Source organism: Pseudoliparis swirei, chromosome 5 (genome assembly GCF_029220125.1).
Source record: "Pseudoliparis swirei isolate HS2019 ecotype Mariana Trench chromosome 5, NWPU_hadal_v1, whole genome shotgun sequence".
Taxonomy (NCBI): Eukaryota; Metazoa; Chordata; class Actinopteri; order Perciformes; family Liparidae; genus Pseudoliparis; species Pseudoliparis swirei.
In genome coordinates, this window is record NC_079392.1 from 11,436,575 (window position 1) to 11,454,137 (window position 17,563).

The following is a 17,563-nucleotide window of genomic DNA, read 5'->3' on the forward strand; positions in this document are numbered from 1 at the left end:
GAGACGACCTTGCAGCTCTCAGATTTCACTGACTGGCAAATCAAGGTGAGTTGATTCGCTGGATTATTATATTTTCACTTTGTCTGGCTAAATGCATTTAAGTCGATGGATTGGTTGGTTTGCAGACTATTGGGAATGGAGAGACGGACCAAGTAGTGGCTCCTCCTAACCAGCGTGACTTATGACCTCTTCTGAAGAACTGAAAGGGCTGGACGCCACTGTTTACGCCTACCTTCACCGTGTCAACAGTTCACATTTCAGCTGTGTTTAAACAGTCGTGGAGCAAAAGCACGTGTCGGTAACATGGTTCCGTGTTAAAAAGGGGCTGTGCTTGGTAGGAAAAGACCGTATCTGGATTAGATTGGTTTCTATCTGTTACGTGTCTGTCTCCCTGCCTCTCTTTCTCACTTGCCTAACCAGTCCATCAAGGTGTGTCTGTGAAGCCGAGCAAGACAATAGAGGGGATCGGGTTGCTATGAAACCTGACTTGCTAGCCACAGACAGGCGGTGTGTGTGTGTGTGTGTGTGTGTGTGTGTGCGCAACAGCCTGGTAGTAAATACAATATAGTGGCAATGGCCTAAACCCAAACCCTTGGTTTTAGGAACGGGTGTCTATGGATTAGGATTGCCTAACCAGTTATTTATCCGTGCATAATTGCCATGACTAAAGGCCACTTTGTCTTAAGCGTGGGTACATGTTGCCTCATGGGTCTGACACAACGCAATGTCTCTCTCCTTCAACTCATTTCCATTTGAACAAATGTGATGCTCGATCGCGTCTTGAATCTTATGATGGTGCACGTTAGTTTGCATTTATTTATTTTTCAGTTGCAAACACATTAGATGGAGGATGTACTGGTGGGCCAATGAGGAAGTTGTTCACTGCCGAGCAACTATGCAATACAAGTGTCACTTTACAGGCAATTATTTTTCATGCATTCTGTGTTAATCTGTCATGTAAGATATTATATGTGACAATTGCAAAACGTGTACAAGTGCTATTTTTGCCTTGGTGTCCAATGTTTTGTGGCACTATTGAAGCTCTGACCGAGGAGTTTCCACCGATATGGAAGTGCGACAGCTGGATAGAAACGAGTCCAAAATAAAACCTTTATTGTACCGACCTCGTCCCCACGCATGCTGCTCAGAGTACAGTGGAGCTCCTCAAGGAGCTAACCGCTAACTTTAACGTTAACTTGATTTATAATGTACTCAAGTTCTATGCAGTAAATATTTTCTTATTTGCATCCTATCATTACGTGTTCAAATGTAATCTTGTAAAATGTAGTTTTTGTCGAGAAACTGTTGATATTAGAGACGACATTATGACCGGTTCAACTTCCCCAAAATATCTGTAATTAGCGTATAATACATAATTAAAATGACTTTCATATTTTTGTAAACTTGAGCAGTTGTTTAGACAAAAATACAATAATGTATTTCCTAATCTTTATAATTGTTTCTTTATGCAAATTGCCACTATACATGACAATCACCAAGGAAAATGATGACTTTTATTAATTTGAATGGTTTACAATGTTTTGGGACGGTGAATTTAAATTGTCTACAATTGACACAAAACAAGTGCATGTTTTCTGGAAAATGGTTGTCCAGCGAAAAGCTGAGACCTCATTGGGAATGTCACAGTTTTCCGCACCATGTCCACACTTTCCTGTATTTCTCTATTCTTTACTCACTGCTGGCACGAAACACAAGCCAAAAGATTCTATTGACTCAAAGGAGAAAGGGTGGTTTGAAGCAGAAATAATAGTAACTATTAATCATTGCTTTCTTTTAACATTATAAAGCACATTGGCTTATATTTTGTTTTACATTTCATAGATCTGTTTGTGTGAAAGAAAGAAAGAGACTCTGCTGCAGCAACAAGGTGTTTATTGTGGGAAAGGACGTCAGATGATGGAGTGAGTGTCATCTATGTTTATATTCAACACATGACAAGCACATGCTCTCTCTCTCTCTCTCTCTCTCTCCTTTCTCTCTTTTTCTCTCTCTCTCTCTCTCTTTGGCCCGTACGACTGGACCTGTGAACCAACGTCGTGGTTTTATATCCTAAGTGTGTGTGGGTAGAGCAATGCCGCTAGGCAATGTTTGCTGGATGACTTTCAGTAGTGCTTATTTAGTGGAACAGAGTTCCCCTGTGGCAGGGCTGGGTTAACGTTTGACTGACCTCCTGATGGGTTTTGTCTGTGTCCATTGAAAGATGGCCCATAAGCGAGAGAACATGGAACCGCAGCCAGAAATATCTTTGTTGAAACGATTCGTTTAAACGGTGGTCAGTCAAAGGGAAATGCTGATGTTGTTTTCTTTCTCAGTCAATGGTTTGGTCTGTACATTGTCGATAAGCAGTAAGACATTAAGTTTTCAGGAATTTTAAATTCAGACCAAAGACAGCCTGAAATGTAAGAATACAAATAAATAAATAACTATACCTCAGTTATTGTGCTATTAAGCGGTTGCACAACAATCAATTAAATCATTAAATCTCTAGGCCAAAGTGACATCAATGTTTCCTCTTTAAAGATACAGACCAGTATCTTTAAATGTTACATGTTGCGAGCATGTTCCTTTTTGCTTCAGTCCAGCCTCAAAAGGGAAAACATGGAGTGGACCGCTGTTGACATTTTCAGCCAACATCTGGTTTCAGTGTTGAAAAGTCTGTGTTTAAGGTATTTATTAGCACTTGCAATGCTTTTTCCTTCTGGGCTTGAGGAGGGCGCTGGTCTTTCTCAATGTATCCCCCCCGAGTTGTGTTTGCGTGGACTCAATGAGCGCGGCTTTCTCTTCGATCGCCTCCTGGGCATTTGACTCGTCCAGCCACTTGAGAAACTGAGGGCTCTCATTCCGTAAGCGTCTTTCCGGAGAGGTCGCAGGAATACAAGTCTTTCAGTTCCGATCGAGTTTCTCAGCTCCGCATTTGTCCCGGTGAAAAGCAAATCGGAGCTTGACCTGAATTTTGTCTTTAACATCTGCACAGCTGTTAGCGAGGTGTGAATCAGAGCACTGTGTTTGGGCTAATCCTCCATCGCAACGATACACACACTGGGATCAACACAAGCTCCAGCTCTTACATAAGAGAATAGAAACACCCATTTATTCACCTTCAATGAACCGTTTGAACTGATGTAAACAAGTGGACCGCCCGGTGTGTGTGTGTGTGTGTGTGTGTCTACAGGGTGTAAATAAAACGGTGTAAACAGCCCTTTTAACACCAAAGTAATTAAATTACCAACACTGCTACAAAGGTGGGTCATGTTGAGTGCCAGTTGGCAACATTTAAGTTATAGAATAGTTGTCATAACTTAGGAGCCTTTTTTCAAAGCAACGTGAGACTATGAACAAAGTTTTTAATAAATGAAATAATCTGTGACTGGATTGCGGGCCCACGGACTTTAGCTACCTCGCCCGGACAAGGGAAACCGGGGCACCTTCCCGGAGCCAGACCCAGGAGGGGAGCTCGCTGACAAGCGTCAGGTGGCCGGGCCTTTGCCTATGGGGCCCGGAACGGCAAATAATATGGACCAGCCCCCCTGTGGACCCACCACCCGCAGGGACAAGGATCGGGGTCGGGTGCTATGTAGGTCGGCCAGAGGGCCTGGGCGAGCTGATCGCCAAACTGCAGTTCAGAGTATCCGGCTTTCTCCACGCTCACGTGGGCAATGACAGAGAAACCTGGCGGGGGTGATTGGGAGGAACGGCTTGCCCATCTGAACCCGAGCGGTGTTCTGTTATTGGACTTCTGTGCTCGCCACGGTTTGTCCATAACGAACATAAGGTGGCTCATAAGTGTAGCTGGTACCAGAACACCTGAGGCCGGAGATCAATGATCGACTTTGTAATCGTATCATCTGATCTGCGGCCGTGTGTCTCGGACACTCGGGTGAAGAGAGGAGCAGAGCCGTCAACTGATGACCACCCGGTGGTGAGTTGGATCAGATGGTGGGGGGGTCGGCTAGAAAGACCTCCTGAAGCAGCTGACAGGTACCGGCACACTTCAGCACGGAGTTTGTAAAGCAGGTCAAGGTCTTAATGCCTGCAGAGCGGTGAGGGAGGCCGAGTGGACAGAGGGCCAGTGCTCCGGTCTGTTTTGCCCATAGATGGAAGAATGTTCAGCACAACAACCTTTTTAGCAACTACATCCAAGTCTATTCAAATCCAGATGACCTCAGCAATGAAACAGCAAAGCGTGGGCATGCAACCAACACTCAGACAACCAAATGATGTGCCGGTGAGAGTATGCACACTAAATATATTTATATTCCGAGTACTCAAAATGCCACTTGTGTCCGTAATATAGACAGAGGTAGGAACTATGTGTCAGGTCTTTGTGACGGGGTGAGGCTCAGGCGCAGAGAGACAGGCTGGACGCAATATAAATAACAAAAAGCACTCTTTAATGAGGCAAAACAGTTTACAAAAACACAAGGTTCAAAAGGGGCAGGCAGAGGATCGTCGGTCAGGGCAGACAGGATCAGATACGACAGACAGGACGACGGGAAAAAGACACGGAACTAGAGACGACAATCCGACAGCAGACAAGGGAAAGACTGACACAATATATAGGGGGAGCACAGGTGTACGACATCAGACAGTAACGAGACAAGAGTGGCTGAGGGCAGGTGCAGGGAATTAAACAATTAAGACAGAGAAGACACAGAGGAGACATAGGAGACACGGAACACAGGAGAAACAGAACGGGTGTTACACTATGAGTGCTTTGGCCTCTACTCACAGTTAATTAGATGCAGATCCAACAGTCCAACACTTTGTAATGCTATTATATATGTTGTTATTATATATTATGTCGTGCAGTGTACATGATTGCCACACATGTTTAATATAAAAATTAATATATTAATATTGAGGTTAAAAGAAAATGAAATAAAACATACACAGTATGTACAGCAATATTACCCCCGCCACCCCCCAATTAGTGTTTGTACTTTGGGCAATGGTGCAATGTTTTATTTATTTATAATTGCACGATGTAAAAATCATGTAATTATATCATTTTCTTAATTAATTGCGGTTTATTCATATCACCCACCTCAGTTTAATATCAGCAAAACCCGAACAAAGCACATCAACTGCATTTGTTTGAAATTCCTGTTTTGCATCTGTGTAACAAGGCAGTGTCCACGAATACCACGACAAATAACACAACATCGTTTCTGATCTATTCAAATCTGGTTCCTTAAACATTGCGATACTTTAGGATTGTTATTTAATCAAATGTAAGTGTTATGCAGACGTAGACCAAAAGTAATGTTTATCACACACGGATGCCAGCTCGGTCTCCTGTCCAATTTTCTTCCTCCTTTCCTCTTGTTTTTCTTACCTCCCCTTTCAAAATGCCTCTCTGGCCCCCTGTCGCGGCCCCCACCTCATTCCTGGAATGCCCTTCTTTTTTTTCTTGCTTGTTTTTCAGGAAGAGGAACACAGATAGACACAGTAAATGTAAACACATACACACACACACAGTTCAGACGGAGCCCGGGGGTTGTCAGTGATGCCAGCGTTTCAGACAAGTTGACATTTCCCACTCGTCTCTGCCATGTGTGTTTGTGTGTGTGTTTGTGCTCTGGAATGCCAGAGTGTATAATTAGTCTTTTGTCCTCGCAGCTATGCTAATTAACCTGCCTTCGCCCACGTGCGCTCCGATTGGCTGGGGAGCGCCCGTCTAGCCTCCTGATTGGTTAACAGGGTGTACATGGCATGTGTGGGCTCTACACACGAGGGGCGTCAGGGCTCTCCTCGTCTGGAAGCTTTATGACTAATTTATTCTCCCACCCTGAGATCGAAGCTCATTAAAGCCGAGCGGGGGCTTTGTTGGTGAGAAACGCAGCAGAAGTAGAGCTGTGACCCATTTGTGTGGCGATTGTATCAGGGAAGGAAAACAAAAATGAGTATCCACCAATCATCGTGGCATGTATCCAATTAGGCGTGTGCTCGCATAAACATTGTACAGTGTAATTATGACTAATACTCGGCTGCTGCTCTTAACTCAGACATTGTGTTTGTGGTATGGAGCCATTACATGTATTTATTTATTCAGAGTCCAAGATATGTATTACGCAGGACAGTTGCATCACTCTCTTGCCGAAATAAACCCAATGAAAAACATCTCATTTGATAAATCAATATGTCGTATAATATTATTTATTTATTTATTTGTCAGGAACGGTACGGTTCACTCTGTCAGTGTTTGTTGTATGAACTTCTTATTTGTCTATCCGCTCTGGTCAATGAACAGCCAAGTGCACCAAGCGATTAACTAAGTAGTTTTTTAAATCTTTTTGGTTGCTGCAGTGGACAAAGCCAGAGGTCATCTTTACTCACAGTGACGCAAGTTTCAATCTCCATTAGGTCATAAAGAATATTTGTCCAAAACTAGAATTACATAAATATCGGCGCCAGGCTTATCTGACAGACGAGAATGCCACTGAATAAAAGACGCCGGTGGACTCTCCGAAGACACCGGATCTGTTCCGGTGCAGGTGCTGCAGCAGCAGTGTGGGTTACTGAGTGCAGGCCAGCTTGTAACTCCCAGATGCAGTCGGCTGAGCGGAAATCCTCCTCCTCCTCTTTTTCTTCTCCCATCGAGCTGAAAGACCCGCAGCACAGAGATGTTGTCATTTCCCCGGTGAGCCGGTCTGCGCTCAGTCTGCCACAAACTACAGGATGAGCTCATTCTCCATTACTTATTCATAGACCTTGTCACAGGGGCGAGGAGACAGACACACTGGCTTAAAGGGGGCGGAGCGTTGTGTGACGGTCTGGTCGGCATTTAGCAGAGAAAACTAGACTGGCAGCCGGCAGAGTAAAACGAAAGAACAGAAAACAGGCATCCGGAGATGTTTCAGTGCAACATCCTGCTGTTCTTTGTTCCTGTTTCACATCGTGGCCGCATGACGGCTGCCTCTTTGTGATTGGACTACAACGTAGTCTTGAGATTGGTAGCTAAAGACACTTTGTTTGCACCACTAACACCGCTGATGAAAACTGGCGTTGGGCCTGGCAGAGACCAGTGGGTGCTGTTTACTCCATGTTTTACGCCATCACTTGTTTGTTTGAACATGCTGGGGTACTTTTGATGGTCTCTGTGGTTATTTTGTCCGATTCATTTTTTTTTGTCCGATGTCTTGTTTTTGACTGCAGGCGTTCTCTTGTTAAGATGAATGTTCTCCTCCAGATCCCAGTGGAAATAAGACCCCCGAGGGACAAGCTTCAATGGATCACTTGGGGTGGACCTCAATGCACAGCGGCTGCACAAACACAGGACCATATCAGACGGGAAATCAACATGAATTGCAAATGTGTTTGACGTCACTCATTCAGCTCGTCGTTGAGCTCTTAAGAGGCACTTTCTAGTTGGAAGAAGGGCTGTTGTGTATTATTGTGCATTTACCAATCGGACTGATATTTCGGTCCTGGTGATTGTCTTTTTTTACCTGAATTAACATATAAACGATGGTGACTTGTTCTGCATAATGCTGGAGGCCGCTCCACTCTCAACGCTATCTCAGAAACACCTTGAGCGAACATTTCAAATTTGGCACAAAAAATGTCCACTTGATTTCGGTGGAAATTAAGATTTGACTGCCAAATTAAATTGGACAGAATCAACTACTCTACACACTCTTAATACACTAAAGCTCAGCATGGCTGCTTACACGCCTCCATGCTTCCTGTTTAACTGAAGATGATAACTTCACAAACAAGGTCAGCTGTCTCCGATTTCCCTCGGTGACCCCTGTCCAGGCCTTGGTTTGTGTTGACACACAAACAGAGTGCACACAGAGCACTTGGATCACAGGTAGGATTTGCAAGGGTGTGTGTGCTCATCTCCGCCATTGCTCTCTGAACCGGGGAGTTTCTGTATTTGAGTATCCAAAAAGCTACTTGTATATCATATGTGCATCACAATGCCAACTTAGATTTACACCATAAAATCTGCAAAATGACACCGTCTGCATCGCTCTCACTGGTCATGTCCAAATACGCTCGGACATGTGACCACTAGTGTTTCACTGCCAGAGAGCAACGCATTGACGAGCTCTACTTTTGGAAAATTCAATCGCCTAGAGGACTACCGAAGTATACACGTACATATTGTCAAATGATTCATTCAAAATCTATTTATTTATTGCAATAAAAAGGTTACTGAATGGGAAAAGTGGAGTTTGTTTATTGTCCGTTCTGATGGGCACACTGTGTGTTGTGTGTGTGGTGTGTGTTGTGTGTGTGGTGTGTGTTGTTTGTGTTGTGTGTTGTGTGTTACTGCTGAGTCATTGGCAGGAGGACATGTGAGTTTTTCTTTGTTTGAATAATAACAGGCTTACAGACTCCTTAGTCATGAAACAATGCATTCTAACCTCTCGTCGGAAAGATGGTTTTCCATTTGACTTTTTATTCATTCATTTTCTGTATCTGCTGAATCCTTTCAAATGTGAATCTTATGTAAACGTTTTAAAAAGTGTTTTTCATTGTTTTGCCAATCCAGAGGTATTAATCACAATGACACATCTCTCTCCCTCTCTCTCTCTCTCTCTCTCTCATATATCATTCCATCCTTGCTCTCTTCCTCTCTTCTTCAGGACCAGTTTGATAATCTGGACAAACACACTCAATGGGGGATCGACTTTCTTGAGCGCTACGCAAAGTTTGTCAAGGAGAGGCTGGACATCGAGCAAACCTACGCCAAGCAGCTACGGTACACACACACACACACACACACACACACACACACACACACACACACACACACACACACACACACACACACACACACACACACACACACACAGGATGTCTCAATCCGAGTCATTTCATACCGACTATACTGATATTTAATTTCCCTGCATAATACATCACAGACATCTAAGTACATTCAGTTAATTGACCAAATTAAATTACAGAATAGCGCTGCATTGAAACAGGCCTTCTTTAAATAATTCCTCTTTCTCTTTTCATAGTCAGTGACTTTGAAAGATTAATGCCAGGATGAGACTTAACAATATTCGTGACGATCATCCGGTCAGACGTTCTTGACATGGCTTCATGTTGGACCATGACATGTTCTTCATCCCAAACACAGACTGGTTTTTTTGGGCAGCCTGTTCTCAAGCATGCACATATTATTAAAGTAACGCTGGACAGTATCAGCACTCGGTGGTGCAAAGCATTGAACATGTTGAAATGAAGGCATTCATGTTGTGGTGATATATTTAATTTACTGGTTTTAAATCCCAATGTTGCAACACAAGAACCCTTATTAAAAACCAGTAGAGTCCCAGTGGTTTGCTTTCAAAGAGGGGGAATCCCTTCAGAATATGTAACACACACACACACACACACACAAATGCACACACACATGCACATGCATACACACACACACACACACACACACACACTGTGCTGCTTCTGCAGGTCTGAAGAATGATCAAAGATGGAGTTGTGTATGCACATTTTTACTGTACATGCAGTTCAGATAAGGAATTAAGGCTCCTTTTTGTTGTTGTTGCAAACTCCCACGCGCACACACACACACACACACACACACACACTCATAGAAGCCTCTGCTCTCTAGTTAAATAATTAACTCCCTGATGTACTGTTGTCTGTATTGTCAGAGCCTGAGGGAACGAACAGGCAGAAGCTTTGATGTTCAAATCTTTGATTCATCTTTTATTAAAACACTGAGACTGTGTGTGTGTGTGTGTGTGTGTGTGTGTGTGTGTGTGTGTGTGTGTGTGTGTGTGTCTCTGACTGACTTACCACCAGGCTTAAAATATCAGACAGTATCTTTAACCTCTATGTCTGTTTCTCTCTCTCTCTCTCTCTTTCTCTCTCTCTTTTCCTAACAGGAACTTGGTGAAGAAATACTGTCCCAAGCGCTCTAAAGAAGAGGAGCCCAGGTGAGTAAAATTGAATAATTGTTTCTATTTTCCAGTCTTTCTGCTTGTGTTTACTTGTGGAGGTCTGCACACTGGAAGCTCTTTCCATTCATTTGGTCTGACTGCAAATTTACAAACGGTTTAATTGGTCATTTGACACCAATACTCGACATAATAAAAATTGGTACGCCCACTCACCCTTCATCCTCTTTGAAACAGGTGTGCCATGTGACTGTTGACAACCACGCTTTCACACTTTATGCAGAGCGCAGAAATGTTTTGCACTCAAACGTTTTTCCCCTAAGTAGAAAAAACAGTGTTACATGTGTTTCCTGAATACTGCTCTTGGTAGATGTGACACATTATCACACCTTTGTAAAGAAACCTCATAAAACGACCGAGTTTGTAGATATTTATTTTAAGTCGCATTCATCACTGTTTCTACACAGAAATGTAAGGTCCTGACAAATGTCTACGCATTTATGAATCATATGTCTCGGGAAAGAAGTCGCAGAGTAACCTTTGCAAAAAAGATCATGTTAAATTGGTCATGTCATTCATGCAATAATATTACATATCCCACGACAGAACGAGCATGCACTAAAATCACTCCCAATATTACCCTGTAGATGTTAGTGTGTCACTTCGGCTCTCAACGAACTCTGTATGACTGCAGACGCACGTGGGAGCCAGAAAGGAAGCGTGTTTGCGGCACGCCTCGATAATCACATATTCACATGCGTGCAGGTTCACATCATGTCTGTCCTTCTACTCCGTACTGAATGAGCTCAACGACTATGCTGGCCAGAGGGAGGTGGTGGCGGAGGAGATGGATCACAAGGTGTACGGAGAGCTGATGAGGTACAGCCAAGACATCAAAGCGGAGAGGAAGCACGTGAGTACGCTCCCAGATGCCATACCCCACTGCCCTCTGGGTATTATTGAATACGAGGGATACATTTCACAGTGCGTCTATTGATAATTCAGACCAACGCTCTGGGAAAAGCCTGTCGCTTCCTGTCATGAAACGGATGTTGCCGTGTGCCCTTTGTATCCTGTGTGTCGCCTCGTGTGCATTTATTTTCAGTTTGGCTTCACTCAAGAGGATAAATATTGTTGGATGTGATGTCAACCATCTGTTTTTTTACTTCCACCATCTGCTGATGCCATAAGCTCTGAGCGTCTGAGATCAATGGGCTTTAGAAGAACAGCGCCCCCTTCTTGTCGAGCATGAAATATCACATTGTAAGGCACGATGGACAAGCTGTTGTTTTCAGTCCTACTTCTTTATGTCTGACACAATGATGTCTTAAAACGGTAAAGAAGCTGATTTTTGTTTGTATTTTAATGTTAAAAAAAACGAGGGGTATCACTGTCTTAATTCAACAGACATATATATGCTACATATACATTGTTCCAATTCTTGACCTTGGAAATAGGATATGGTCAAAACAGCCCCAACTGAAGGTCAGCTTAATATGATTACAAAACGGTTCATAATGAATAACGAGTTTTCAGTGCAGTATAAGACTACATTTGTCATTTTACTGCTTTAGTCACTAGACTCTTAGTCTGTGGCCTCAACACTTCACTTTCAAGTGGATTGTAATTGTGTAAAAAAAGTCCAGTCATTTTGTATGTGTATACGAATGTCTTTTTATATACACTATTTATGTGTGTTTTTCTGTTTAAATGTCTTGTGTTTGTGTGTGTGTTTGTGTATTTGTGTGTGTATCTGAGCAGCATCTACAGGAGGGCAGAAAGGCCCAGCAGCATTTGGATCAATGCTGGAAACAGATGGACAACGTAAGTGAGGAGAGAGACTACAGTATTTAGTGTAGATATTCTCTTCTTTTTCTCTTTGGGACAGCCAGCTGTACTCGTCTCCTCCTCCTAAAAAATGCAATACATGCTCACAAAGTTTACTGTAGGACAAACTGATCCACTGATTCCACAAATATGACATTTCTCATACTTATCTCTTACATGTCATTCTTATACATATGTTTTCATATCAAAATGGTGTTTTCTGCTCCTGTACTGTTTGGTTCAAATCAATACAAAGTACAGTCTGAGAATGGACTGTTTCTTCTTGTTTGGCTATTTTCCCAGTCAGTGGGGACCAGAGATAGGTGCCAGGACCAGGACACACACACACACACACTCACAGAGAGGCGGTAGTGTGTACACCAGCCTCTCCCAAATCAATATGAAGCCAAGGCCCATGGGCTTCTACAATCTTCTAGTTGGCTTCTAAAATCCTCCAGAGAGAGATTTTGTTTGTTCACTCCTGAGGTCACATAATTGCATTTGCTCTGCTATTTTAGAACAATCCGCTCATTAGACCATGTGTAATTAACCACCACAATTCCAGAACAGCTGAAAAGCGAATTGCTGCTTTAAATTAAAATTGTAATAGGACATGCACAGTTAAATTTGTCGGCCAGTTAGTTAAATTACTTTGTTCTGGCACATGTGATGTGAGGAGTGTGGTCTGTAGTGACTACTCGGTGACTGGACTGTAATGTCTCAACTATTCACTGTGTTTTTTTCACTAATAATGTGACCCAGATGGGCTGGCAGGAAGTAAACTATCTCTCTCTTCCTGATTCATCTCCCTCCCTCTCTGGCTTTTAAAAAAAACTCTCATTCACATGAAAGAGGGAGGTTGCATTATAATGAAGAGGTTATACCCTGTATTCTTTGTGTTTCTTGATAATTTTATTAACATTGTGCCCTCTTTCTTTTTCTGTCTTTGCGTCTGTTTTTCAGAGTAAAAGGAAGTTTGAGAGAGAGTGTAAAGAAGCAGAGAAATCCCAGATTAGCTACGACCGGTTAGATAATGACATCAACGCCACCAAGTCCGAGGTGGAGAAGGTAGGAAGTAATTAGTTTGTCTTTGAGCCGGCTTCCCCTTTCTTCTATTGTCAGTGAAAAGACCAGCATGTTTACTTTCAGTCTCTAGTGGGCACATGACTGAAATTATTGGATGAGCCGGAGCTAAATTCTTAACTGGGATCAAACGCAGTTTTTTCGTCTTTTGACAGTAACATTTCAGCAATTAAATATGTAGTTTTATTTAAAGTTAGCAGTGTATAATTGATGCCTATCAAATTATACTGTAGCTCCATTTTCCCTCCACACTTACTGTATAATTAGACGAGGTGAATTGAGTTAAAGCTCGAAGGAAAATAAACCTTTCCAAATAGCGGGTAAAGCACTGCCCACTAAGTCTTGTTTTTAAGATGAGGTACTGTCTAAAAATTGTTCTTAACTGAAAACTGTGGAAACTAGAAGGGAACTCCCGAGAGTTCGGACCTCCGCCAAGGCCAAATGCCATATTCTGCAATGTTACCAAAAGTGAAAAATATTGTGTGGATTTGCCCTGTGTTTGGGATATGCTCCAACATTTAATTGGTCCTTTCGTGGCCCACAATACACCCTTCCACCAAGTTTCATGACAATCTGGTCAGTAGTTGGAACAACTGGAACAAACCGAATTTAAAAAAAAAATCTCCTCAGTCAATATGTATAAGGATTTAGGAATGCTCCTTTTAAAGTGAGTCGTAGTTCTATATAGGTTTGTAAATCTGTATTTTATTGATAGAAGTCTTTCTCTAAGTACCGTTATCCGTGCGACTCCCTCGCGTGGTGATGATGGGCGAACGAGAGGTTGCTGAGGTGCCAGCTGACGGTTCTGTTGTTTGTGTTTCTGTACGCGTTCAGGCCAAAGCCCAGTTTTACCTGCGCACTCACATGGCGGACGAGAGTAAGAACGAGTATGCGGCCCAGCTGCAGAACTTCAACGCAGAGCAGTGGAAACATTTCAACAACGCCGTACCGCACATCTTCAAGGTAGAAGCACGCGTGGTGTACTGTAGTTTATGTTCTTGTAGGGATTCGAAATACAATCATTATTAACCCCCAAAAACATTCACTTTTTACCTCCAATTTGACCTATTTGTAATGTTTTAAATCAGCTCTGTCAGAAACAGACACACTGTCATGTTTAGAGAAAGTGCCCCATTGAATGTTTAATTTAGCAGCTTGTCTCATGTAAACTGTTGCTAAAGAACTGACTCGCTGCCGAGAGAAGTGGTCTGCTTACTCTGACTCGTTGTTTGCTGCTAAAAGTTTTGCAGAAGTGTCAGTTAAGAGCGTTCATGCCAATGTCTCGGCTCCCTCCGACAGAATTTACAGGACATGGATGACCGCCGAACGGTGAAGCTCGGAGAGACGTACCGGAGCTTTGCCGAGGCGGAGCGGAGAGTCATTCCTATCGTCTCCAAATGTCTAGAAGGGATGGTCTCTGCGGCCAAAGCTGTCAACGTGCGAAGGGTATGTAGTACAGTGGGGAGAGAAAACGATCACAACCATCTCCTGAAAAGTTTCCTGAAGAAATGCGCCGTTTCTTAACCTTTGGTGAGGGATGGAAGAGGAGAACCTATTTTTATTTGCCCGGCGTCTCTCCTTTTGTCTCCCACCATTCCTCTGTCTCCATCATCCCTTCTTCCCAGGATTCAGCCATTGTCGTGGAGTCGTTTAAGTCGGGCTTCGACCCCCCAGGCGACTTCCCCTTTGAGGACTTCAGTCAGAATCTGAGCCGATCCGGATCAGACGGGACAATCAGCAACACACCCAAGGGAGACCGAGAGAGAGACCGAGACCGAGACCGAGACCGAGACCGAGACGGGACCCCCGGGTCTCGACCCGACCCAAAACACCCGATGAGTAGGACCAAGAACAAGCTGTGGCTGTTTGGGAAGAAACCTAAGGTACGAGGAGTGAAGGCTGCTTGTCGTGTTTTAGGTTGTTTATGTTGCATTTTTATTTTGTGAAGTGCCAGAAAATATAACTTTTAAGATAGAATGACGACAGCGTCGTCATCTAGAGTAGACCAACAACAATATGCCATAGCTGAGAAGAAGAAAGAATGATTGGGAATAATCAAAGTGGTTAGCGTTGTGAATCGACCTCGTTCAGAAGATTTCTCAAGTTGAGCGTCGCCCCTTCCTCCGAGTGGTTTGACTAGTACTGACACTAGGGTGGTTCTCTGGTGGCATAAGTAACCTTTTTTAAACTGCATAGATAGAAAGCAACCTCTTCTGGGAAAACTACTACCAAACAAACATTAATAAGTCTATTTTTAACTCGTATTTAAGTGGCGATGTCATATACTGTCCTTACTATGGACAGTAGAACCGTTTACAGCCAGTTTGAGAACACATGTTCCCCTCCTCACACTCCTTCTAGTCCACGCCACAGTAAAGGTTCACGACCCTGCAGCTGAACAGAAGCGGCATGCTGCAGGTCACATGCTGAACGCTCGTGTTTTATGACTCCCGCCGCTCCTCAGTAGTTTTTCTCATCTCGTCTTGAGTTGAAGGTTTTTGTCACCTTGCCAGCGTTTGCAGCAGCGCGCTCAAATCTTTTCTCCGATACACTCCGTGGACCTTGCCCCTCTCCATAAAGCCCTTGTTGGTTAATCATTACCTCTGCTGTTGGTTTCTGCTGGCATCACCCGCCTCACAGTATCAGGAAACGTGTGTGATGGATCGCGTGTGTGTGTTTGTGTACATGGGTCAGTTTAAAGTTTTCAACAAGTCCGACTTTTAAAGCCCTTAAATGTAAAGTGGCTTAAAGTCTCAAGGTTTTTCTCTGTCACGTTACATATTCATGACAAATGGAACAATTCAAGTAAAAAAAATAATATATATATATGTATGTGTATCTCAATATTGTATGTAAGGTAACTTAAATTGATCTAACTTTGTTATGAAATATGACGTTCATGTAGGATCCCGTCACCCTTTGAGGATTTTTAGAAAATATGTTGTTTTCATATCAAACAAGGAACAGTCACACACGTGTCATGCTTATGACTCTTATCATGACTGTGCATATTCTCCATGTAAACCTGGATGCTTTAATGATGAAGAATGTGTCATCCTGACCTCTGGCTTTGTCCTCTCTTCCTGCTCCCCACCAGTCCCCTTCCTCCCTTCCTCCTCCACCACCTTCCTCCTCCTCCTCCTCCTCCTCCTCCTCCCATCCCAAGTCCACCTCCCATATCTTTCCTCCACCCCGGTTCAGCACTGACTCAGTGAGTCACTATCTGTCTGAGATAAAGACTACAGTACCCAGAATCCCACAGAATTTGAGGCTCCTCAGGAGAGGGGTGAGACAGGAAGTAGCGTTCTCGTGTGCCTGATTTGACTTTTGATTTGATTTTTGTTTTATGAATTTCTTCTACAGGGTGTCTGCAATTTCAAGAAAATATGTTAAATTTAAAAATATATATTTTTTAGATACCATCTGCTTTTCTGATTTGATTAATATTAACTTTAATTTCAATCCGCTGAAACTTGCAGGCACCACGTTGTGTTTCTCTCATTTCTTTCCTCTGGGTTTGTCTCTCGGGTTGTTTCTCCTTCCCCCCTTCCTCATTCCCTGCATTTCTTTTGTTTGTGTGTGCTTCTCTCTTCTTTCATCTATGAACAGATTTGTGCTTCAGTCACAAGATGGAGGATCCATGGTGATTGTTGGTGTGTGTGTGCATGTGTGTATATGTGTGTGTGTGTGTGTGTGTGTGTGTGTGCTTGTGCAGGATTAGGATGTATTTCCACGCTCTGGTTGCAGTGTTGTGGGTAAAATGGGGACAGAGCAAAGTGTGTCTAACATCCGGTGTGTTGCTCTGCGGTTGCTTTCCACTGGAAGGTGTGTGTGTGTGTGTGTGTGTTGGAGTGGTTCTGCTGACGGTGTTATATGTTCTGAAGCAGAACCTTCTGCTTTCAGACAGTTTAACAAACTTGAGAAGAACACCTGGCTTCAGTGCCAAGCCAACGCCTGATTGGTTCTTGCTCAGATCAGCTGGCTGACATAACTTGTGCTTATTGAATATCATCGAATTTAGAGGGATGTTTTCCAGACAGGAAGAGGATTTGATCAATTTGATATGAACTTGCCTAATTTGCCTGAATGAGTGATAGTTCTCATTCTTTAATCAGCAATGAAAAGTCACCATGTTACTATCACAAAAAGCATTTTCAAAATTGAAAGTTTATTTTTGTAATTTGACACCAAAGATGAGAGAAATAAATAAATGATGCCTCCCTGCAAAGGAAAACCTCCCTTGTTGAATATTTGGACACCAGCAGGCTAGTATGAATATTCAACAGTCCATATGCATTAAATTCTTATTATTTCGTAAACATGACCTATTGAAGAATATTCATACTACCTGCCCAGGTGTGCAGTGGTTAACTTTTGATGGTGTCATGGAGGTTCACCTTCTTGAAACACTGGGAACGCGTATCGGACTGGTTTCCATGCTGACCAACCGGCTTGTTGGTGGCTGTTTGACATGCTGACAACTAACCAGCATCCCGTGTTGTTTGTCTTCCTATGGTTACGGTTAACGCGTCAGTGGTCAGTCAAGTTGGTAAGTGTGTGTGTGTGGGGGGGGGGGGCAGTGAAGACCCAGCAGGGTAGGTGGCGGTGAATGTAACCTCACTTCACATTATGAAACCTTTAGTGATGGTAGCGTCTCCTTACCTCGTTAAAATAGAGGTCCTGCCATATATAATACTACACCCACATTAATCCAGTCAGAGTTCCTCCCTTTTCGTCCCTTTTTTCTCCATTTAATG

General features: G+C 43.1%; 1 protein-coding gene across 4 annotated transcripts in view; it reads left to right on the forward strand.

The window, feature by feature from the left end:
• The window catches only part of fnbp1l (formin binding protein 1-like), a 39,647-nt gene that overhangs the window by 13,543 nt on the left and 8,541 nt on the right, over positions 1-17,563 (forward strand). For 2 of the 4 annotated variants that reach the window (XM_056414021.1, XM_056414020.1), the window contains exons 2-10: positions 8,616-8,731; positions 9,885-9,935; positions 10,662-10,809; positions 11,658-11,720; positions 12,687-12,791; positions 13,641-13,769; positions 14,106-14,252; positions 14,432-14,689; positions 15,904-16,092. In XM_056414021.1, coding sequence (XP_056269996.1) covers positions 8,616-8,731; positions 9,885-9,935; positions 10,662-10,809; positions 11,658-11,720; positions 12,687-12,791; positions 13,641-13,769; positions 14,106-14,252; positions 14,432-14,689; positions 15,904-16,092 — 1,206 coding nt within the window. The remainder of the gene's footprint in view (positions 1-8,615; positions 8,732-9,884; positions 9,936-10,661; positions 10,810-11,657; positions 11,721-12,686; positions 12,792-13,640; positions 13,770-14,105; positions 14,253-14,431; positions 14,690-15,903; positions 16,093-17,563) is intronic. The other 2 variants (XM_056414022.1, XM_056414023.1) reach the window with 2 other exon arrangements.